The following is a 25113-nucleotide window of genomic DNA, read 5'->3' on the forward strand; positions in this document are numbered from 1 at the left end:
CTACCTACCATCCTTTGTAAACGAACATTGCTATAAATATGCAATGAAAGCTTTTTCTGTTAATGATTTTGAAGGTTACTTGCAATATGCAAAAAAGGGGAAAAAACAGAACATGCAAGAATGCAGATAATGTCTTTATTTTATTTCATTATTCCAAATGTCATTGTTTAAAAAAGTAGAAGTTTATTGGAACAGTCTCAAGGTTCCATGGTCTTATGCAGGGGTCAGCAAACTTTTACAGCAGGGGGCCGGTCCACTGTCCCTCAGACCTTGTGGGGGGCCGGACTATATTTTGGGGAAAAAATATGAACGAATTCCTATGCCCAACAAATAACCCAGAGGTGCATTTTAAATAAAAGGACACATTCTACTCATGTAAAAACATGCTGATTCCCAGACCATCCGGGGGCCGGATTTAGAAGGAGATTGGGCCGCATCCGGCCCCTGAGCCTTAGTTTGGGGACCCCTGGTGTTATGGATACTTGAGATTAATCCTCAATCTCTATGGGACCGCATTCTGAGTAAATGTGCAGCATGATTTAATACATGTGTTGCCATCCCAGCTTCATGTTTTCTTGTGAGATGATAGGAACAAGAAATGTAAGTGCCTTAACATAAGGATTTTACTTCCAACGCTATCTAGTTCCCTCATCATAAATTCAAATGGCAGTGCCCTCCTGAGCAGGAAGGTCAACCGCATAGAAGCCATTCTTGCATATTTCCTTGTAGATGGTGATATACTTGGAAGCTTTCCTTGTTCGCGGAATCACAAATCTCTCTGTAAATTCACTTTTATTCATTTGCGGCTTCTTTTGGGCGCTAAGCACACAGTTAATAAATGTTAGTGCATAGGTGTAACAGTTATGGAGATGTTCTTCATACCTATTAAAGAGAGAACCAGAAATGAGCATAAGAAACCAATGTGATACATGACTTATTAAACATTTTATTAGATTATGATGATGGTGTACGCTGGCCATTATGCCAGAACAATCCTTGACCAATGGAAACATGCACCAGCAGAAAATCATTTATGGAAGGGTTTTAAAAATGGCGGAAATTGGGGATGTGGTGGAGCAAAGCCACCATTGGTTAGAGTCTTATGTTTGCTATACAAAGTTACACATAGAAATGATGGAAAGATTCAGGTGCTAATATCACCTCCCCACTCCCACCTAGACAAAACTTTCATGCCATGACAGGTGCCATGTGAGTTACATCACATTGCCCTCATACATATATATACTGAAAGTTAGAACTTTAAATAGAAAGCAGAAGTTTCCACTTATGTAGTTGTTTTATATATATATATATATATTAAAAAAAAACTACATAAGTGGAAACTTCTGCTTTCTATTTAAAGTTCTAACTTTCAGTATGAGGCTTAATTTTCCTTCAGTTATATTTGGTTCACCCATAAATTTATCTTGGACGTAATTCTTACCACCTTTACATTTTACTCTTCTTGGAAAGCTGAATTTAGCAATAGCATTTAATCTCTTTTTGCATATTGCCATGTGCCCAAGATTCTACTTGTCCTGCGATTCTCCAGTGGGTAACAAAACAAGCATATATGGCATATGGAGCTGTAAGGAAGGATGTGGTTTGCATAGGCTAACTGAAGTGTAACTGAGGAACTCTGTAGTCAGGTTAACTTTGCAATGTGTTCCTCATTATTATTATAACAGTGCTGATTCATTAAAATTGTCAAAATACCAAAAAAAAAAAAGCCAGGGAATGTCATCCTTGTATGATTTTTTTTGTAAGTTTCTCACTTTGAAAACCTATTTTTCTAAAATTGAAAGTAAGTATTGAGTTAATTTTTATGAGATACAAGTTTAGGTTTCTTAAAAGGACAGAATGGCTCCGAATGCCTTTGCAGCCTATTCTTAGGCGACACACTACTGGGTGGGCTTTGCTTAAAACAAAAACAGATGATGGGCTCAACCACAAATTTTATGACTGCCTGTTTAGGATCCAGAACAAAACGGTGTTTTTTTAAATTAAAAAAATAAGATTTATGTCTTTCTTTCCTTACCGAACTGCAGTAAAATTACAAATCTCATGGGAGACACATGCTCTCATCACCAGCATTTCTTATGTCACACACTCTTAGCAAAAAGAGTGCTGTAATTTTCAGAGTAGTGTCTTTGCCTGTAACTTTTCCATAGCTTGGGGATGCCAATGAGTCCCTTCTTGAATTACTTGAAACCTGCGCAAAGCTCTTGTTCAATTAAAGAAAGAAAGAATATATTCTACGTTTACATTAATTTTTTCATAATACCAGAACTTGTAAGTAATCATCAGGTCTTTAACATTTGTTGGTCCTTTTTGGTATTTGTAATAATCACTGTATATATTATGCTGGGTTGCAGAAAAATAGCTTGACTAAAGCCTTTATAGGAATGACATTCCTGTCCCTGGAAGTACTTGAAAAGCAAACATAATATGTTTTGTTTTCCACACTGAAACTGAAACCATAGGCTGTACTTGAGGGACTATTTGGAATATACTTCAAGAGAAATCAATCCTAATAATCATTGGATCAGTGAAAATGGACACTGAAATGTTGCTAAGGCCTAGATTAGTCTTCTGGTACTCTCTGGAAATTTTGGACTACAACTCCTATCATTGCTGACAATTGCCTATGCTGACTGCGGCTGATGGGAATGGTGGTTTAGCTGGAGAGCTGACATAAATACAGTGGTGCCTCGCTAGACGAATTTAATTCGTTCCACGGGTCTTTTCTTATAACGAAAAATTCGTCTAGCGAATCCCATAGGAATGCATTGAAAAAATTTTGAATTTTTTTTTTTTTGCCCATAGGAACGCATTAATTGAATTTCAATGCATTCCTATGGGAAACCGCGATTCGCTAGACAAATTTTTCATAAAACGAATTCGTCTAGCGAGGCAACCTCCGCTCGAAAAATCCTTTCGTTAAGCGGAAATTTCGTTAAGCAGGGCATTCGTTAAGCAAGGCACCACTCTAATGAAAGCAGCAAAACCTGCCTGTATTCAATTTTGGGTTTGTTTGTTCATCTTCCGACAGAAGTGCAATTCTGTACATGCTTACATCCTGTTCCCTCTTGATCAGTGTATCAAACGGTCATGTACATTCCAATCAATTCCTGTTCCTTATGAAACACATCTGACAACTTTGAACAGAAGTTAAAGCCAGCAACAATATATTTGGTTGCACAAATGAGCTTTAACTGAGAATACGATGGAGTCCAGTGATAATTTATTCTGCAAAACCATAACACTTCAAAGTTACATGGAACTGCTTGCGATGTCTCGAGTCACCTCTCCCTCCTAGTATTGTTCACACAATACATACTATCAGAATCTCTCAATTAAACCCAAAATATACAGAAATGGTTAAAGAAGGGTTAATGAAGATATAGGCCTCAGAGTGATTTTGTCTAAAGCCATTTCTCCAAATGACTACGTCAGATCCTTCTCTGAGTTGCCACATAGGCAGAGTCCCAAAACAAAGGATGTCTGGTTTAGCTGCCTTTAAACATACATGTAGTCACATCTGTCTATTGAGCTTCTTACCTGTGTGGAAGCCAGATTTCTGCCGCAGAGAATTGTTCTAGGTATTTATCCCATTGGTTAAGCAGGCCATACATGTCAGGCTGGACTAGTTGAACACTTACACATTGTTCCCATCCATGCTCAGCTATGTTAACTCCAGTTTCATTGTAATTATACACTAAACCTAAATACACAACAGCAGGACACATCAGAAATGCAAAATGCCAAGATTAGTTATGACATGTTGACCAATAGTAATTCATTCCATTCTGTTAATTGTTGTCACTTGCAACATCATTCCCATTTCTTTTACAGACCCCTCTGAACAGTAATTCTAAAAATCTTGGTTATATAAACCCCGAGTATGTAGTCCTATGAATTTCAATGTAATGGCATAATTAATTATCTAAATTGTGTAATTTCGCCACAGCAGAAAGCAAGACAAGTAACATTTTTGGCAGAAGACAAACGGTGGTAGAATGGAAGCAGTGCTGCATAAAATCAATACAGGTGGAACAAAAAATTATGCCTTCTTACATCCCTAGGCACAACTGAAAAGAGCTCTAGCTACAGGCAATCACATATGTGACTCTCTCCAGCAAAAATGGTTGTGTAGACTTAGCAGAAAGGGGATTGGTGGTAGAAGGACTGCAGTTCACATAAGGAGCCTGAAATCTTAGAAAAGGAAGAGAAATCAAGGGCCAGAATGCCAGGAGGCTGAAGGGGGAGACATTGTAGGCAACAGGCAAAGGATGAGCAACCTTAGAGAAGGAAAGGAGTCCAATAGAAATATATGTTTCACATAGAGAATCTTAATTTAGAAAGTGAATTACAAATGTCTCTTACCATTAGTATTGGTTATTCCAACATGGAGATCAGAACTTCCATCATACCCTCTGAAAGAAGACATTTAATATCTTTTCATGTTGGAAAACAATCCAGTTATTGATGAGGGAAATGCTATATTTTTGCAATATAGAGAAATGTCCTGTTCCCTCTCTCTGCCCTGAAAAGACTGACTACAATCTTATCAAATGTAATTACTGTTCCATTTAATTAATTAAACTTCTAAATGAGTAGAAGGCTGCCTCAATCTGGCAGCAAATTAAACATAATATACAAACAAAAAAGCACTTATAAAAACTGCAGGTGGTTAGCACCATATTAGAAGAGGTATCAACAACAATAACAAGTTTATTTTGGGAATTATTTTTATCCTAATGCAAATGTTATTGATAGATTACTTAACTAAAACACATGCAAGTAATTGATCAATACTTTTCATCAGGTTGCACCCCATGTTCTGTGGGTTTTATAATTCCTCTAAACCAGGCATGGGGAACCTTTAAGCTCCCCATTGTTCCTTTGCAGCTATGTGGGTACCTGTCCCATGGCACCACATATGACCACAGATGTGGGATAGTTGGGTGTGGTTTGCAAGGAATGGCCTCATATATTGAAGGAGGACTCTCGTTGGCCCAAATCTGGCCTGAAGCACAAAAGGTTCCCTACCCTTTCTCTAAATCAGGGTTTCCCAAACTCTGGCCTCTAGCTGTTTTGGGACTACAATTCCCATCATCCCTGACCACTGATCCTGCTAGCTAGAGATGATGGGAGGTGTAGTTCAAAAACAGCTGGAGACCTAAGTTTCAGAAACGCTGCTCTAAACTGATTGTGGGATTTGTAACTCTATAAAAGTTGTTGTTGTTTGTTTTCATTTCTATACCGCTTTATATTTTTAAGAAAAAAATCTCAAAGCGGTTTATGGTTGATCACTAAATTAGACCTCCTGACCCGTCAATTTGGTTTCAAAATACATTTTGATTCACTTTAGTAAATTATGCAGAATTTACTCATTTCTATACCAGAGCTTAGAATAAGACCACATGGTTTGTCTGCAGACGGTGCCATGTTTATTTCATTTTTAAAATTTTACAAACCATTTAATCCAAGAACTCTCTAAGCAGTATACATAATAAAATTGTAGGTAATACAGCCGAAATCCACTATTAAGAAACATATACATGAAATAATAATTATTAAGACACAGGTGAAATCCATAGAACATCTAAAACAAATATAGGTAACTAAATCATATGTCCAGGTAGGCTGGCTAAAATAAAAACATTTCAGTGCATGTCCGAAATATAGTGAGGGTGCTGCCAAACTAAATGATTGACTCCTCGCAAAGGCAGAGCAGACATTACCGGTATATGGCACTTGTAAAAGTGCAAGTTCCTCAAGATCAAAGCAGTCAAATTGGCACACGTAGGGCAAGACAATCCCTTAAGTAAACTGGTCCCAAGCTGTTAAGGCCTTGAATGGCAGAACCTTGAACGTCGCCCAGTGACAAACTGACAACCAATATAGATCTTTGAGCAATGGTACCATCATGCTGGCAAAATCCCACTCCTCTATCAGTCATCATGCTGCAGCATTCTGCATGGCACCCTGCTCATTCCTTGGCACCTCTAATCCTGCTGCCACATGGAAAGGATGAGAGAGAATTCAGCCCCAGATCTTGGGAAAACATTGCTACCCATCAGTGGACTGTGGCAGATGGACTGATCTAATCCATCGTAAGGTAGCTTTCATATGTCTTCTTTCTGAGCACACAATCAAGCAAAATGAACATAAATACTAAACATAGCATTGTTGTGCAGAAAATCCTACCTCAGAAAGGTTCCTGTAGTAGGTTTAAGTAAAAAAGAACATCTTTCTCTGTGCCCATTAACAAATGGGCTGGGGATAGTGACAGGTGCTTCTTCCAGTTTCCTGTAGTACAGGCTCTGCCCACACAGGGGACAATGCTTGGGCACAAAGGAACCAAAGATGTCTCTCTTACAGTGGCTGATTTTGATTAAGCCTCTCTCCGAGTCCAAAGGCTGCATGATTTCTGCCTCCTCCTTGTGCAAATGGTCTTCTACCTGGCACAGGCTTATGGGTGAAAGGCAGAGCTTAACTACTGAAATGGGCATGGGAAAGTGGGTGGGATTTGTTAGCTGTGCAGGTGAGAATGACAGATCAGAGAGCCAATTACTCCTCTAACAGAGAAGGAAGCAGAGAAGGGGGCAGGGAGGGAGGGTTTTCAGGTGGACATTCCCTTAAAGAGCCAGTATTTGTTTTTTCACATCATAATGAGGTTATTCTGCTGTAAATTTAAACGGTATGGCAGCTGTGATTTGTCCACTCCCGTGGTCAATATTGGCTCAGTTCCTGCTAGCGGCTAGCCTTTTCCCCCCCTCTGCATATAAAACCAAAACCCCAAAGCTATGTTAACTAATGTTAAACAGAAAGTCCCCTGTATTTTCTCCTTTGCAGAAAGAAGACTGTGAATTGGACGTTTGGGGCTGGCACCTGCTTCTCCGCTACCATAGCAGTCGGGCAAACCTAGCAGCATAATACAGTAAAGCTGTTTTTACTGACCACATTCTAATATAACTGAAAGCAGCTCCAAACAAGAACCAAAGCAGTAATCAGAGCTAAAGGACCACCCAGGAATGCATCTTACTAGCTGCAGGAAGCAAGGTTTCTCTCTCCATGTGAATTCTTGTGAGGAATTAGGACTCTGTTCTAGAAAACCCAGGGGCAGATCTACTATGAAACTAATGAAGCTTAAATTTCAGGGCCCCTAATCCCAGACAGGCCCCTTAAGTGACTTCAGTCCACTTTGCTTAAAAGTTTTTTTGGGGGTCTAGTAGACTCAAATTGAGTCACACGACTCAAACTGATTTTTTGTTGTATATATTTCAACAACACCAACGTTTGAAAGTCTGTAGTGCAGATGCTGCAAAGGTCTTGGCAAGTTGGCTGTTCTGCTGAAGAGCACTTAAATTCTTTCTGCATTACTTCCGAGGACTACAAACCTAAGCACACTAAGCAGAGAATAGCCTTACTTCTGATTAAATCTACTTAGCCTTGTACATTGCATCTATATTTGGAGAGGCAAGAAAGCAAAAGAAGAAAATATATTGTCTCTCGACAGAACATAAGACCCTAGGGTCATGGGTTTGAGTCCTGTGTTGGCAAAAGATTCCTGCATTGCAGGGAGTTGGACTAGAAGATGACCCTCGTGACCCCTGCCAACTCTACAATTCTATGATCCCTGGTGTTTGTGACGTTTTCCGCCCTCCTTGCTAGATAGGGCGATGTGCAGCTCCCAAACAATTCGGCGCCACCGTGGATTGAGAACGACTGTCTGGTTCAGAGGCGCCGCTAGAGGGCGCGCCGCCTCGCTCTCGCGTTGGCGCTTCAAGCGCGCGGCCGCTCTAGTCCCACAGGCCGGCAAGGCGCTTCAGCAAGTCTCCGTGGCCGCCGCCAGCCTCCATTTCCGCCACAGCCAAAAGCATCCGGCCTCTAATACGGCCGCGCGTACCTCACCTAATGCCTTCCGACCGGAAACCAGTTCCTGCAAGAAGAGGCCGGGTAGCTTTGGCAGGGCTCCCAAACAGCTCCTCCTCCTCCCTTAGCCCGCCGCCTTAAGCTCCTCAGGGCTCAGCGGAACCAAAATGCGAGGAGCTGCGCCGGGAGGGGACGACGAAACGGGAGCGGAGTCGGAGGAGACATGAGCAGCACTAAGGACGTGACCTGCAGGTCAGAGCCGCCGAGCACTGCGACCTCTCCCCTCCCCCCCACCTGCCGCCCTACAGCGCGCGGGCACGCTCCGCCCCTCGCCGGGGTGGGGTCGAGAGGCGGCCGGGCTCCCTCCCTCCCGCCTCTGGCCCGTTAAACTCCCGAAATCCCCCTCCTCCTCCCCCACCCAACGGAAGGGGAAGGAGAGGCGGGCGTCGCTGCTTCTGCTTCCTACCTTTGTTCCATTGCCCTGGTGACAGGCGGACACTCCCGCCTGCAACCCTGGTAGTCCCAAAGCCCTGCAAGGGGACTCTTGTAGGCCTAGAAGCCACTAGGAGGCCCTTTAGGATCTGGTCTCCTTGCGAGGAGAGGTCGAGGCAACTTCTGTGATCCTGCCCCCCCCCCCCAATCCCCTACCTAGCTCGTCTCCGCGCGCGCCTGTGCGTATCTTCTTGTTTAGCTTGCTTTTTAGCAGCTGAAGTTCGCCCCAGTAGGGAAGAGAAACAGAAACTTAGTTGTGCGAGAGGGGGAACCCAAGAGCAGCCCTATTAGATCAGATTTGTGGCCCTTTCTGGTCCAGCATCTCGTTATCAATAGTGCGCAAGCGGACACGGAGCCATAATAGGAGCACAACAGCGCTCTCCTCACATGTGAATTCCGGCAATTGATATTCAGAGGCATATGCTGCCTGGGATGCTGACCTTCATGACCCTGATTGCTGGTCCTCACCGTGTTATGTGGCAAGACATTTCATAGTTTAGCTATGCTCTGAAAAGAAGCATTTCCAGAGATTTTGTATGTCCTGAATCTCATTTTGATTCAGCTTCATGGAATGTGCCAGTTTCTAGTATTACTCAAATAGAGAGAGAGAGAATTGTTGGTGTTTTTTTTTTAAGTAAGCCTTTAAAAGAACATACTCTGTCAAGTGCATTTTCTGCTATTTAGTCAGTTGCTTTATATTGCCCAGGGCAATCCAAAGATACATTAAAACCAAGAGGAAAAAAGAAATGCTTTAGAAACATCCCACCCAACTTCTAAAAGGCCACAGATAGTTAAAGGTCAAAGGCCTTGTTACAGAAGAACTTTTTTGCCTGGTGCTTAAAGCTATACAGTATAATGATGGTGCCAGGTGAACCTCCCTGGAGAGAGCACTCCACAAACGATGCCCATTCTCCTGTTGCCATTTTCCAGACCTCTTGTGAAGGAGGCATACAAAGAAGGGTCTGGGTTGGTTCATATGGGGAGAGGCAGTCCTTAAAGTATTGCAGTCCTGAGTCATTTAAGGCTTTATAGGTCAAAAGCAGCACTTTGAACTGGGCCTGGAAACTAATTGTCAGCCAGTAGTGTTATGCCAGGATTGGTGTTATATGCTCTTGTCCTGTGATTCCCAAACTTTTTCTGACCGTGACCCCATTCCCGACCTTCTTTCCTTCTTGTGCCCCCCCATGGGTATAGCCAAGGGGGATGAAGGGGAGCAGCTGCCCCCCCAAATCAGTAAAAATAAATACACATCTGAGGTTCTGCTCCCTTGCCATTTTTTCTAACTAAAAAGGCTCTAAATCTGGCATAGGCAACCTCAGCCCGCTAGATGTTTTGGGACTATAATTCCCATCATCCCTAACCACTGGTCCTGTAAGCTAGGGATCATGGGAGTTGTAGTTCCAAAACATCTGGAGGGCCGAGGTTGCCTATGCCTGCCCTAAATATTATTTTTCCTTGTAGAAGAGTTGCTCCAACCTCTTGATCACTTATGTTTTTACTAAGTTCATTTCATTTTTGAAATTGTGCTCTAATTTCTGTCTCACTTTACTGGTTTCACATTATGGTGCATGTAATAGTTGATGCATAATGTTTGCTACTTGATTTTTCGGTCATGTCTGAACAACATCAAGAAATAGCTTAAATGCCTGTCATCTGTTGATATTTTTTTCTTTGTCACTGCAGGTATTTTATGCAAGGGGTATGCCGTGAAGGAAGTAGGTGCCTATTTTCACATGATTTGTCTACAAGTAAACCATCTACTATCTGCAAATTCTACCAGAAAGGCCAATGTGCCTATGGAACTCGCTGCAGGTATGGGCTGCTAGTTTTTAAAATAAAACATACAGGTTTTTTGCAGGGGTGTGTGTGTGTCATGCCAATGATATTTCCTAAGCTGTTGATCCTCTAGACTTGAACAGCTTGTGGCTTGGCTTCTGTTTGATTTGTAATATCTAGATTTTTATTAAAACCAGAGGAAGAGCTTAATGTTCCAATATCCTGGTTGCAGCTGGACAGTTAGTTCTTAGAATCTGTGCTGCTGCTTGTTTTATTAAAAAAAAGCTTGCAGGATTAAAGCTTGCATTGTGTGGAGCCCAGCTGGTTGATCTAAAGTTACAATCCCATATACACTTTCTTGGGTGTATATACCATTGAACTCAGTGCATAGAACTGAGATGTTTATGTTGCAATCCTAAATAGAAGTAAGTTTCTTTTGAAATTGGCAGAGCGCTAAGTAAACATACATAGGATTAGGATCTTAGTTTTACTGTCAAGAGTACTTTCTGGGCTTAACTAGATGAGGGGTATAGTCTCTCCTAAGGGGATTTTAGTTATGCTATAGAAAGATTAAAAATCAATTTAAACTGCAGTCCTTACCCCACTAAGGCCCATTGAATTCAATAAGACTTACTTCTGAGTAGAATTCTGCTGTAAGACTGCAACCCTGCCCCTCACTTAATTGAAATCAGTGGGACTTATTCTTGCATAGGATGGTACTGTGAATACGTTAAAAATGCAGTAACTCGTACTCATTGTATGTTCAGTATAGATTTTGCTGAATTCATACAAGCAGTGAGTGACACTCATTCTTAAGAAGCCACTTGCTTTTAAACAGCCTGCCTATTGAAACAAGTCCCTTTTTGCAAGGGTGGCTAGGCTATCCCCCCCAAACCCTACAAAGTAGGGTAATTGTACTAGCACAAATGCATTGAAATAAATGTCTTCTGCAGTTAATATTTGTGGTCTTTTTATTTGTTCTTAAGATATGATCATGTTAGACCTTCTGCATCAGGTGCCATAGTGAGTACTAGGACTCTTTGCGCTTCTGCACCACCATTCTACAGCCTTAACACTCAGCCGGAGCAAAATACACCTATAACAAAAAGTAAAGTACATGAGCCTGGAAAACGTGAAAAGAAAACATTAGTGCTCAGAGACAGAGGTAAGAGTAGGGGTTTTCTTTCTATTTTTCTAATTCTGTTGACACTTTGTTGTTTTGCTTATTTGCTGCTGCTTTTTATTTGGTCCTAAATGATTCCAAGCATTTGTCCTTACATAAACAGACTCACACACTGCAGCCAACACACTAACATGTCACAATGCACAGTTTGGAAAGCTCTGGCCTACAGTGACCAAGAAACAGGCCCCAACTTTGGACTATGCAGATAGGAGCAGACTTGATTCTTAATGGCTGGGGTTTAAAAAGTTGGTTTCGAGTGTGTGTGTGCGCGCGCACACACACACACACCATGATGTTCCTGAGTGCACCTTTTTGCATTCTCCCATGTCATGTCAATGCATGGCTGCCATTCACTCGTATGGAGAAAGATACAGCACTGTACTTGGGGAGACTGTTGCTGTGAAGGGAGGGCAAGAGCTACTCAATCTTCCCCTCTAGGATCCTGGAAACTTGCAAGCCCACCCTTCATGCACACTGTGCCTGCTGCCATGACTGGCATTTTGTAAATTTGCAGTTATTTTTCACCCGTTCATTAATTTTAGATGCATGTTTTTCTGGTGCTTGTTCCAGAAAGAATTGGCTGTGAGTAATTAAGGTGCATGACGAGATGATAAAGCTTTCTACGATCTTAAGATGAAAGTAGGTTCCCTGTGTTTAGTGGAGGCAAGTTGAATTAAATTACAATTTAGAAATGCCTGCCAGCTGCTTTATTACCTTATAATGGGAGATTTCATGAGCAGCTAACCGTAGCTTTTCTGTTTCACATGATCACATGCTATTTTTTCCTCTCCCAAGATTTATGTGGCTCAAATGAGGAAAGATGCGGCGCTCAGAGTGATTCAGCATGTTGCAGTGTTCCAACAGATGCTCTAGAAGCAAAGCCCCATTCATATTTGGAAGCTATCCGCAGTGGGCTTGAAGATGATTATGCTGAACCTGGAAGTTCATACACTGATGGCGAACAGTTATGTCCTTATGCAGCAGCTGGCATGTGCCAGTTTGGTGACAGATGTCTCTACCTCCATGGGCAAGTGTGTGAAATCTGTGGCTTGCAAGTACTTCATCCCTTTGACCCAGAACAGAGAAAGATGCATGAAAAGGTAAACATGACTAAAAATAAAACTAATTTCAACCTGATTCTGTATTTCTTGAAATGTCTTGTAGATCTATGTTATATTTGGTTTTTAGAGTCCTCCTACAGATCTAGCTAGAATTTATGGTTTACTGCCATGAGAGTGAGCTGCAGTGAGCCTAGATCTCGGGTTCCCTCTTCTGCTCTTTCATGCCTTCCTCAAGTAGACTGGAATCTTTGGCTTCTGGTTTTAAAGTAACCACCGCTCCCTGTGTCATCTGAACTTGGTGGTTTTGTTTATGCTGCAGCTGACTCCCCCCCCCCCAGATCCTGACTTGGTCTTGATAGGCATAGTTTGAACAAGCCACAGATCCTCAAGTTCAGACATTGTGGGGGACTGTGGTTAGTTGGAAAGCTTCCACTTTAAATTTACTCCATGTTGATTAATAATGTGATTCGCTATTGTAGTAGGAAGCCATGATAATGCTATTCTGTCAGTGTAGCCTTTACATTTTTGCATTTTGCTCTAGTTTATTGGTAAGCTTCATTTTAAGGTATCTACAAGTATGTTTTTGTCACCTTCCATGAGTAATCAAGTGGCTTAAAAATATATAACTTGAGTGAATTACTGGAGAAAGCATGGTATGTAAAATTGCATTGGAAAATAATACTTAAAATATAGTATAATCAGTGTGTGAAGCTATAAAATATAATTTTCAGATATATTAAAATATGTCTATTGTAGCATTATCAGAATCTAAAACCAAAGTAGGTGTTGAATGCATTTACCAGTCTCATGAAACTAGCTTTAGAATTCAACCTGCTGCTAAATTCTTAAGTGTAACTGATTAGGAGTAATGAAATTCCCTTGAGCTTCTCATAGGTATGCTAATGCCGTACTGTTATTTTTAGATTTGATTGATGCTTTAAAATTAATTGTCTTGTATTTCATTTGAATAATATAGTTCAGTAACTCAAATATTTAACGTAGAATGTATCTATAAATATTCTTGCATACTGTATTCTATACATTGCATATCTGGGAATGTTTCCTGTACTGTTTCCATTCTTCTTAAAAATGATTGATAGTACAAAACCATAGCCTTCACACTCTGCCCTTACTTACTGGGTTGTATCCAACGGTAATGCTAAGTGAATGTTCCATCAGCCTAACAATTTCTGCTTTCTCAATGGAATGTTCCCCCCTCTCTCCCTCTCCACATGCCCCCTTAAACATTTCTAGGAGTTCCCCCAACCCTCTAAAACAGATTTGGGAGAACGTGGTACATTCATGGAAGGAGGAAATGCCCTGTAGCACAAGCAGTAATCCTTGCACTGATGGGACGCAGTAGTGGAATACTACGGTAGTTCCATTCTTCTTTTTCTGGCCCTTCCTGTCTGATGGCTCTCCTACAATATGCTGTGCTAAGGCAACGGACAATCTTTGTGTTAGCCCAGTGCTCAAATGGGGCGGAATCCTATGCCACTTCTTTCCAGACAGAGATCATTGGGCCTGACCCAACATACCCCACTTCCTCTTTTGTCCCATGTTAAAACCAAAACCTACTTCCTCTCCCACCCCTCACCCTCTTCAGACAGATTACTCATCAGTATTAAATCAAATGGTGTTAAGTTCTCATATATCAAGACTGTTCAACTTGTGACCCATCATGCCAAATTCAGCTCACCAGCTGTACACTGTGATGTGATCACCAGGTGCTTGACAGCTAACCTACCCCCCACCTCCACCTCCTGGTCTGTGAACATAGGGCATTTACATAGTTACTGGTAGGCTTCATTAAGCTTAATGGGTCTGAAATTGTGTGGGCCTCATCTGTAAAAATTTACTGTCACATAATTGTATCCAGTTGCCATTTTAAATCCAAGGTCAGCTGCATGCTTAATTATAGCTTAATGCCAGTCCCTTGGCTGTCCAAGGCCTTTATGCTGGTGGGTTTGGTTTAGTTTAGTATTTATAGTCTTCTTTTTAAACAACAACAACAACGCAGCTACTGTGTTTTTGGTGAGGTGGTTCTTAATTATTGTTTGATACAAGTTTCCCTTTGTAATAAAACAATCTAGCAAGGGAACTTTTGTCCCTCTCCTCTCCCTCTACAAATCTGCTTTGGAGGGTTAGTGGAACCCCTAGAAAAAGCTTGATTTAATGGAACTTAGGCTGCAATCCTACGTTCCTGGCAGGTGGCAGTGGGACTTGATGGAGCAGCAATGCCAATGCCAGCACTGCACGTACAGGCTGGTGCTTGGGGCAGGAGGGGGAGGCAGAGAAAAGCTCCCTCTGCTGTGCCAGCTCCCAGGTTGCTGTAGTGAACAGGCCCACATCTGACCCATTTGCCATCACACTGACAACAGCATGGTCTGCAAAGAATCTAGTAGATCCAGGACCAGCCCAGTCCTGCTCCCTCCCACTGGCTGTCGCCATCTGGGATGCTGCTGGCAGTAACTTGCACCTGCTGTGTAAGTGGACATATTCAAGTGCTGCTCATTGGTGGAGCTCCTCCACCATCTGAGGCTGACAAAACCAGGCAGGACTGGGTGGAGGGAACCTCTACTCCCAGTGCAACCCCCAGCAAGGCATATGAGGGGTTTGAATTGCTATGCCAGTTCTAAATTGACAGGTTTAGGACTGTACTGTCAGAACATTGTAGTGGCTATACCTATAATAGTAGTCCTTCCCCCTGCTTCCTTTAAAAATATATAATATATCTTGGGCTTTTCTTTCATATATAGATGTGCATGGCTACGTTTGAACACGAGATGGAGAAGGCCTTTGCCTTTCAAGCAAGTCAGGACAAGGTATGCAGTATCTGCATGGAAGTGGTATATGACAAACCATCAGCATCTGAAAGAAGATTTGGAATCCTTTCCAACTGCAATCACACATACTGCTTGTCCTGTATCCGCCAGTGGAGGGGTGTCAAGCAGTTTGAGAATCCAATCATAAAGTAAGTTCCTAACAACCTTCACTTTTAGAATACAGTGCATGATATTTTTCTTATTCCTTTCCTTTGTACCTTCAAATGAGGTGTAGTATAGCTGAGGATTGACTAAGGAAAGTTTTGCTTACGGTTTTTTGTTATTGCAGTGTGTTACAGGAATTTTTTCGATTGATGGGGAAACGCCCATTTGTAACAACCACCAAAATATCTTAGGGAATATGTAAGGGGGTTATTGATGAGAACAGAATATCTTGTTTGTTGGCTTTGGTATGAGCCTCAGAAAATGAAGGGGTGTGTGTGTGTGTTTGTACAGAAAATGCTGAAACCTAGCATTTTAAAAATTTGGTTCCTTGGATAAGACTGATTTTTTTTTTTGTTATTGCCATCCCAACATTCAGCATACTGTAGCCACTGAGCATGTCACTGAATGCGGATAAAAATTAAATAGTGGGAAAGAATCTTGCCTGGATCAGCTCTGGAAGTGGGAGTGAAGGCAAAAGAGTGGGGAGTATGAAGTCATCTCTTTTTAATACAGTGGTACCTCGGTTTATGGAAAACAATAGAATGGGGAAAACCAGAGATCTGTTCAAGAAAATTGGAGATATGAAAGGAACATTTCGTACAAAGATAACCATAATCAAGGACAAAAGTGGTAAGGACCTAACAGAAGCAGAAGACATCAAGAAGAGGTGGCAAGAATACACAGAGGAATTATACCAGAAAGATATGGAGGTCTCATACACCCCAGGTAGTGTGGTTGCTGACCTTGAGCCAGACATCTTGGAGAGTGAAGTCAAATGGGCCTTAGAAAGCATTGCTAATAACAAGGCCAGTGGAAGTGATGATATTCCAGCTGAACTATTTAAAATTTTAAAAGATGATGCTGTTAAGGTGCTACACCCAATATGCCAGCAAGTTTGGAAAACTCAGCAATGGCCAGAGGATTGGAAAAGATCAGTCTACATCCCAATTCCAAAGAAGGGCAGTGCCAAAGAATGCTCCAACTACCGCACAATTGCGCTCATTTCACACGCTAGCAAGGTTATGCTTAAAATTCTACAAGGCAGGCTTAGGCAGTATGTGGACCGAGAACTCCCAGAAGTGCAAGCTGGATTTCGAAAGGGCAGAGGAACCAGAGACCAAATAGCAAACATGCGCTGGATTATGGAGAAAGCTAGAGAGTTCCAGAAAAACGTCTACTTCTGCTTCATTGACTATGCAAAAGCCTTTGACTGTGTCGACCACAGCAAACTTTGGCAAGTTCTTAAAGAAATGGGAGTGCCTGATCACCTCATCTGTCTCCTGAGAAATCTCTATGTGGGACAAGAAGCTACAGTTAGAACTGGATATGGAACAACTGATTGGTTCAAAATTGGGAAAGGAGTACGACAAGGTTGTATATTGTCTCCCTGCTTATTTAACTTATATGCAGAATTCATCATGCGAAAGGCTGGACTAGATGAATCCCAAGCCGGAATTAAGATTGCCGGAAGAAATATCAACAACCTCAGATATGCAGATGACACAACCTTGATGGCAGAAAGCGAGGAGGAATTAAAGAACCTTTTAATGAGGGTGAAAGAGGAGAGCGCAAAATATGGTCTGAAGCTCAACATCAAAAAAACCAAGATCATGGCCACTGGTCCCATCACCTCCTGGCAAATAGAAGGGGAAGAAATGGAGGCAGTGAGAGATTTTACTTTCTTGGGCTCCTTGATCACTGCAGATGGTGACAGCAGTCACGAAATTAAAAGACGCCTGCTTCTTGGGAGAAAAGCAATGACAAACCTAGACAGCATCTTAAAAAGCAGGGACATCACTTTGCCGACAAAGGTCCGTATAGTTAAAGCTATGGTTTTCCCAGTAGTGATGTATGGAAGTGAGAGCTGGACCATAAAGAAGGCTGATCGTCGAAGAATTGATGCTTTTGAATTATGGTGCTGGAGGAGACTCTTGAGAGTCCCATGGACTGCTAGAAGATCAAACCTATCCATTCTTAAGGAAATCAGCCCTGAGTGCTCCCTGGAAGGACAGATTGTGAAGCTGAGGCTCCAATACTTTGGCCACCTCATGAGAAGAGAAGAATCCTTGGAAAAGACCCTGATGTTGGGAAAGATTGAGGGCACTAGGAGAAGGGGACGACAGAGGACAAGATGGTTGGACAGTGTTCTCGAAGCTACGAACATGAGTTTGACCAAACTGCGGGAGGCAGTGCAAGACAGGAGTGCCTGGCGTGCTATGGTCCATGGGGTCACGAAGAGTCGGACACGACTAAACGACTAAACAACAACAACACCTCGGTTTATGAACACAATTGGTTCCGGAAGTCTGTTCATAAACTGAAGCGTTCATAAACTGAAGCGAACTTTCCCATTGAAAGTAATGGAAAGTGGATTAATCCGTTCCAGATGGTCCGCGGGGTACTTAAACTGAAGCGTTCATAAACTGAAGCATGGGTGTAATTGGTTCCGGAAGTCTGTTCATAAACTGAAGCGTTCATAAACTGAAGCGAACTTTCCCATTGAAAGTAATGGAAAATGAATTAATCCGTTCCAGATGGGTCCGCGGCGTTCATAAACCGAAAATTCATAAACCGAGGTGTTCATAAACCGAGGTTCCACTGTACTGTGCTTTGAATTGCTGTGACCTGCATCAGCTTTGAGAAACAGAAGTTTGCATCCCAATTACTACATTGATGTGAGCAGAGAAGCTGAAATCTCTGCTCATATCAGCTCTTACTATGAAGCCCATCATCTCCCTAAATGGCCTCGGTCCAGTATACCTGAAGGAGCGTCTCCACCCCCATCATTCTGCCCGGACACTGAGGTCCAGCACCGAGGGCCTTCTGGCGGTTCCCTCGTTGCGAGAAGCCAAGTTGCAGGGAACTAGGCAGAGGGCCTTCTCGGTGGTGGCGCCTACCCTGTGGAACGCCCTCCCAACAGATGTCAAAAAGGAAAACAACTACCAGACTTTTAGAAGACATCTGAAGGCAGCCCTGTTCAGGGAGGCTTTTAATGTTTAATAGATTATTGTGTTTTATTCTTCTGTTGGAAGCCGCCCAGAGTGGCTGGGGAGACCCGGCCAGATGGGCGGGTATAAATAATAAATTATTATTATTTTTATTATTATAAGGGCAGAGGTTGAAACATCTTTTCACCCCAGTGTGAGATTGGAGCTCAACACTGCCCCCTCCTGCCCTGCTAGTTTTACTTTTTTTAAGCTCCCCCATCCTCAGAAAAAAACTTTTTTTAAGTTAGGTTTTTTAGGGTGGGGAAGTTTTGGGAGCTGCCAGAAATCACTTTGGGTCCTAGATATTGCTTCCCGCTCCACCGATTTGTACTTCAGAAGTGCTTGGTGTTGCTCTTGAATTGGATGAAACTGCTTCTTCTCAGCAAACTACACATATACTTTTTAAATTTCATCCAAGGTCCTGTCCAGAATGCCGTGTGATATCAGAGTTTGTAATTCCCAGTGTGTATTGGGTGGAAGATCAGACTAAAAAGAATGAGCTGATTGAAGCATTTAAGCAGGGAGTGGGGTAAGTATTATGATTATTATAATGTGAGACCAGAGTTGTTTGATGAGTAGTTCAATTAAATAATAATAATAATAATAATAATAATAATAATAATAATAATAATAATAATAATAATATTGTGTTATTGTCTCAATCTAGAGCAGCATGCAGTATACAGAATACTTCTGTAATTAAAAAACGTTTCTGTGAATATGTCTATCAGACTATTAAACATAATAAAAGTGGCAATCGGTGGGATGAAATAGCTTTCCCCCCCCCCAAAAAAAAAATTAAAATAACTCCAGGATGTGTTGGTTAAGAGTTTGGTAACATGTCTATGCTGCTCCAAATAGTACTATTTTTTTCACCCTTTAGCACGCTAGTAGTTTGATTCAGATGAAAGGCAAAGTCCTGTTTTGCATGAAGACGCACCAGGCTCTCACACTCCGTCCTCCTATTATGGCCTTCTGTTCTTCATCTGTCCTTCAATTCTGGTTTGTAGGCAAACTAGTTTCTGCAAACCATAATTTGCAATTCTGTCTTCTAGGCAAAATTGGTTTGCCAGCAGAGCAGGTGTAGGTGGGGGTATGCAAATAGAGGCCAATGTGAGCCCACTACATGTTCCCAATCCTTTTGGTTTGGGGTTCTCGAGCAACATTTATGCCCAAATTGACCCATGGCCTTTGCACAAGAATTTTATTGATTTATTTAGTTCTATTTATAGATCATCCTTCACCAAAAGATCTCAGCACAGTTCACAAGATAAAAACGCAAGAAGCTGTGTGTCCTGTAGTGCAAGATTTGTGAGTTACAAGTGATCACTGGTGATCCACCTACCCCTATTTAGTTTTTTGTTTTACTAGCATTCTTCCACTTGGCCAGGCTCACACTCCCCCCCCCCCTCAAAATGAAAGTGAGTATTGGCACCTGGAAAAGGCCATCTTTTTTCTTTTTTTAAATGTACAGTATCTCATATTGAATTCAAGTGGGGACTCTTGATGATGATTATTTCCATCGAGCTGCACTTCAGGCCTCAGATAGCTTGGCCCAGGGACTTTGCTACTGTGTCTTTTTGGAGAATGCAGTTCTCGGGTTGCATTAATTTTCAATCTCATATATAGAAATTTATGGCCTCATTTCTGCGGTTAATGAAGTGGAATATCTGGAAATACTTGTTGACTATTTGCATTTAGGCTGTAACTTGGTAATAAGGTCAGACCACAAATCATTTCAATATCCATTTTCTCTAAAATTGCTAAAGGCCCTGATTTTTTTTACCCATGGTGGGGTGGGGAATACATCAGGAAATTTAAGAAGTCTTTTTCTAATCAATTACTTTGCCAGGACAACATTTTTAAGTGCAGCAAATCTAGAATGAAAGTGTGTTTTCAACCTTCTCACACTATTTTGATCAAACTGTCCCCTTAAAATTTGTGAAAACAAAACAAAAACCCACATGTGGTGAATAATTCATTTTATGTGAGCCAACAGTGAATTGTGTACATATCTTACTAATCTATCTAGCATTTGGTTAAATGCTTGTTGTAATTAACCAAATGCCAGCTGTGTCATTCTGTGACCTTCACTGTTGGTCTCTAATTGTTTACATTGTGTTGCTCTTTATTTATGCAGTGTTTATGCTTATCAGTCACATCAGGGGCTGTGCTATTAATACATCTAGAGCTGAAATCTGCAGCTGCTGATCAGAACAAGCAGTTTGAGCCTATGATACGGTGTTTTGTGTCTAAAGGCTATTAATTATACACCTCTGTGGAAAATCTAAGCATGACAGCTCCAAAAATGGACTATATGCAGGAAGGGAAAGCACTTGGCAGTAAACCTCCTGACTTTGCAGCTCTTTTATGGAACAAATCCACCCCAAAAAATCATTTTGGATTTGTCTTGATAGAGGAATTGAGAGGAATGGGAAAAAATACATAATAGCAAAGTTACTAGCATTTTTGACACGGTCTCAAGCTGAAATCTTTTCCGTCTTTGACCATCTTTTATAGAATAAGAATCATGGAATTTTAGTTGGAAGGGAACCCAAGGGTCATCTAGTCCAACCCCCTGCATTGCACAAATCTCAACTAAAGCACCCAAATAGGACTTTCAAATTGCAGTAACTGCATAACATGGAGTTTGAAAGATCTGCCCTATTAAATATAATTTGAAGCAAGTTGCACTCTGCCTTTCTCAGGACAATGAGCTTCCTTAATGCAGATTAATGGAAAGTACAGTTAATATGCTTTTGTGGTCTCACAGGCTTGGATGGTTGACCCATCTAAGTGACTGAGAATGTAAAATGATGTCTGAACAGAATTTTTTTGTCATAAATAAAACTGATTTTGTGAGTGGGTTTTTCTCTCAGAAAGAATCTATCCCCTTTGTTCTTGCTTCGGATTTTAACAGTTGAATTTAATAGCTTGTTAAAGTTACTGTGTTACGCTGAAATGTACATACTGATTTGGCGCAATATGGCTTCAGATTGTTCTGTCAAATTTTACTTAAAGATTTTATTATAAGAAAACAAGTCTCCTATAATGTAACAAGTTATGGCTAAAGCCACATGTCTTACATTCTTGCCTACTTCCGTTTTGTTCTAGTAAGAAACTAAAGCGTGCCATTGGGTCAAGAAAGATCACGATTCCTTAACGTTGTCCTGAGCCTCTTTTACCACAACACTCCGTACACTTTCCAGTGAAGCTTAAGTCTCACATTGGTGTACTACAGTCAGAACAGGACCAGAAATAAATGCACACATCCACTGCCATATCATACCCACTTTCTTTCTTTGAAGATACATGGGAGAAAGAGTGGCTGCAAAGGGTTGGCGACCTGATCTTCACAGGGACTGTCATAGCCAGGGACTGTACATCACTGCTCTGCTCCAGTAGAGATTGATGGAGAAGCATTATATTCACCTAAAGTTTTGTTGGGCAGTCACCAATGCAAATCTAATGGGAGGGAGAGTTAGTGCTGGGTACTGGAGGAAATTAGTCAAGCTCCTTGTGTTTAATTGCTTTCCTCTTACCTTATGGTCAAGCAAGCAATACTTGATGCCTGCAATAATGCCACTGACCATCTCCCCACCCCTTGCATCAAAGTGTCTTAGGTGCCTTTACTTTGGGTTTTCATTCCTGTATTTACTTTTATTTTTCCTTGTTCTTAGCAACATTAGCCACCTTGAGATTTAGGGTATAAATGAATGTCCTTGTGTTTTGTGTTCTCTCTCTCATATGTTCAGGAGGAAGGCCTGCAAGTATTTTGACCAGGGTAAGGGGACCTGCCCATTTGGGGGGAAATGTCTGTACCTGCATGCCTATCCAGATGGGAGACGGGCTGAACCAGAGAAACCACGAAAGCAGCTTAGCTCTGAGGGGACTGTCCGGGTAAGATATCCAGCCATGTTTCTTCTCTCAACTAAACTGCAGCACTGGGCTTCAGTGATCCGACACATTCTTCCACTGAAGACTTTGACACTTTTATACATTCATAAAAGGCTTCAGAGTATCAGCTGTAGCATAGCTGGCCCGTTTGGGGAACAGGGTGCTCTTTTCCTAAGATCCTGAGTACTGCATCTCACATTGACAATGGAGTTCTTTCAATTTCAGAATCTAGTTTACTTGGCATTTAAAACACAAATGCTTGAGTGTACTTGTTCGTTTTTGCCTAGCTAGCAAGTGTGGTTTTAAATAGCCCTGAAAATTTCACATTTATATGTTTGGATCATCTAAGTAGGCTTCTTTCAGTAAAGGCTGTTGTATTTCTAATAATAGTGCACTTGTTGCTTATAACCTTTACTGTAAGCTTAATGTTGTTTTGTCAGATCAGTACAGATACTTACACAGCTAGTGCTGTAGCCCTTGCTGGCAGCGCAGGCACAGCAGCATGCTTTGAAGTCCTGGACTTCAGAGCTCATTTTTTGTGTCTGCTTTTGCTATACAATTGGATAGGAAGGGAAAGTTTGCATTTTGTGTTTACATGCACTAGTCACTTGGTTTGAGCATGATACAGTTGCTTGGTACTGAATTCGTGCTCCACTACAGCCTCACCCCTCTGGCCATGCAGCACTGTAAGAGCCTCTTTGAACCTTATTTTTTCAGTCTACATGACAGAATATACTCAGGCCATAGTGTGCATGAAAATTTAATTGTAATTGCTATATCACCTCTCCAGCTGAAATCTGCACAGCTAAATGCTATATACTCTGTTCTGACTACTGATCACAATATGCCTACTTGTATTTCTGAGGGGATTTATTGACTATTGGATGAACTGAACTGCATGACACAGGTTGGCTTCAGTATTTTGGAACTGGCACTTTACTGTATTAAACCTATGCCAGCCGTACCATTACTATGACACATGATGGTGCAGCAAAAATCCCTGAGATGTTACAAGTTGCAGTGCTGATGTAAGAGGCCTTAGGGTCCAGTGGGGATTTAGAGTAGTAGTAGTTACAACACACACTCCCATCAGCTAAGACCCAAGAGCTGTAAGGACTTGGAAATACAAAGGCCAGGATCACAAGCTTGTATTTACAGAAAGGCCCTTCCTAGGGCAAGGACTGATAGCTCACTGGTCAAGCACATGCTTGCACAGAGAAAGGTGCCAGTTTCAAGTGCTGTGAAAAATCTTTACCCGAGTCTAGTGGGTTAGATGGGCAAATAGGGGGACTGTAGCCTCCAAGAAAAAGTAACTCTTCACATGCTTCAATGAAATTCTGGCAGTGACCCGTGCCTCTCTACAGCTGGCAACTTTTTGGTACCAAGGGAAGTAGGCCTCATTATACTGCACTGAGGAGGATGTTGTTTTAGCTGTAGCAGTACCCTGCTTTTCAAGTTCAGGTGTATGCAGTATTTAAGCAGATACCTTCTTAGGTATGAGTCATTAGTGAGTGCTGTATTTTGTTGTTTTTTATTCTAGTTCCTTAATTCTGTTCGCCTCTGGGATTTTATTGAAGATCGAGAAAACAGAACACTGCCAGCTGCTGACAATGATGTAACAGAGATGGGAGAGCTTTTTATGCATCTTTCTGGAGCAGATGCTGAACCTACTGCTCCTCCCTAAGCCACCACAAGATCTCTACCATGTACTCTTCTGTATCAGTCTTTCTGTTCCTTAAATAACTTTGTACTGTTTACCACTTTAGAATTACTGTGCCATGGAGACTGAAGTCCTGGTGAAATTCTAGTATGAGCCTGACACTGTAGAGCAAAACAATTGAAGCTTAATAAAATGATTGCTTTAAATAAAAATGACAGTGTATAGTCATAAGTAGAAGAAGTTGTGTTTTTCTGAAATCAGAACACCAGTATGTTCCCCAAGGGAAAGGGAAACGTCCAGATTTTGAGAGGTGATTTTTCAGGAAACAAATCATAAGTAAAGTTAGGGGCAGGAAGTAGTGAACATCAACCATCTTCATGTAACGTTCGGCCTGACTCAAACCAGCATACCCCAGTATAGCTTAATGTTGTTAAAGGTTGTTGGGTTTGTTTGTTTTTTACAAGAAAAAGGTTAGGAAAATTATATAGGACTAGTCAAGTGTTAAAGCAGTACAGTTGATCAAATGTTAAATACTAAATGGATCTTGTTTTTGAATGCCTTATTTAATGTTCTTTAAAATTTGGTTATGAGCAATAGTACAAGGCTCCATTTCATAAGCAATATAGATATTTTAAGAAAGTAACACACCCATCTATGCTACCATTGTTTTGACTGTACTCCTTTTACTCCTAATAATGGAAGTCCAGTCAAAATAAGCCAGCAGTTACATGCAGATGGAGCAGGCAACATCTCTTTGGTACAGAAATATCGCTTATGGGATTTCTACATTACTCAAGCCACTGTACGTCTTAGACTATATTCTATTGAAATATATATATTGAATATATTCTATTGAAGAAATGACCAGTTCATAATTTTAATGGTAGGTTTATTGTAGCTGTGAGAGACAGAATAACAACAGGGAAACCCCCAGAAACCCAGAAGACAAAAGTCAGAGATTGATGTGCATTATAATGAGTGAAATAAGCATTTGATCCCCTAGCCAGATGTCAGGCTACCTGGTATCTTCACTGTATATAATGAGATGAGATTAGAAGCACCTGCTGTAAGGGAGACGTCTTACCTGTAATCCCAGCTTGTTACCTGTGCAAAAGATACCTGTCGACAGAAGCAATCAATCCAGCAGATTCCAAACTAGCCACCATGACCAAGACCAAAGAGCTGT

At 41.4% G+C, this 25113-nt stretch overlaps 2 protein-coding genes across 2 annotated transcripts; one reads left to right on the top strand and one right to left on the bottom strand.

Annotated features, from left to right (window-relative positions):
- Nucleotides 1–121: 121 nt before the first annotated feature.
- Nucleotides 122–8633, bottom strand: MKRN2OS (MKRN2 opposite strand). The gene is made up of 5 exons (XM_035106235.3): nt 8348–8633; nt 6214–7948; nt 4387–4436; nt 3562–3724; nt 122–882 (listed from the first exon to the last, which is right to left on the bottom strand). The coding sequence occupies exons 2-5, from the start codon at nt 6516–6518 to the stop codon at nt 660–662; spliced, it is 741 nt and encodes a 246-aa protein (XP_034962126.3). The 5' UTR covers nt 6519–7948; nt 8348–8633; the 3' UTR covers nt 122–659.
- MKRN2 (makorin ring finger protein 2) lies at nt 7948–24139 on the top strand. The gene is made up of 8 exons (XM_035106233.3): nt 7948–8133; nt 10057–10185; nt 11136–11314; nt 12128–12432; nt 15153–15367; nt 18789–18899; nt 22126–22270; nt 23808–24139. The coding sequence occupies exons 1-8, from the start codon at nt 8105–8107 to the stop codon at nt 23949–23951; spliced, it is 1257 nt and encodes a 418-aa protein (XP_034962124.2). The 5' UTR covers nt 7948–8104; the 3' UTR covers nt 23952–24139.
- The last annotated feature ends 974 nt before the right edge of the window (nt 24140–25113 follow it).

Source organism: Zootoca vivipara, chromosome 2 (assembly GCF_965207765.1).
Source record: "Zootoca vivipara chromosome 2, rZooViv2.hap1.1, whole genome shotgun sequence".
Lineage (NCBI taxonomy): Eukaryota > Metazoa > Chordata > Lepidosauria > Squamata > Lacertidae > Zootoca > Zootoca vivipara.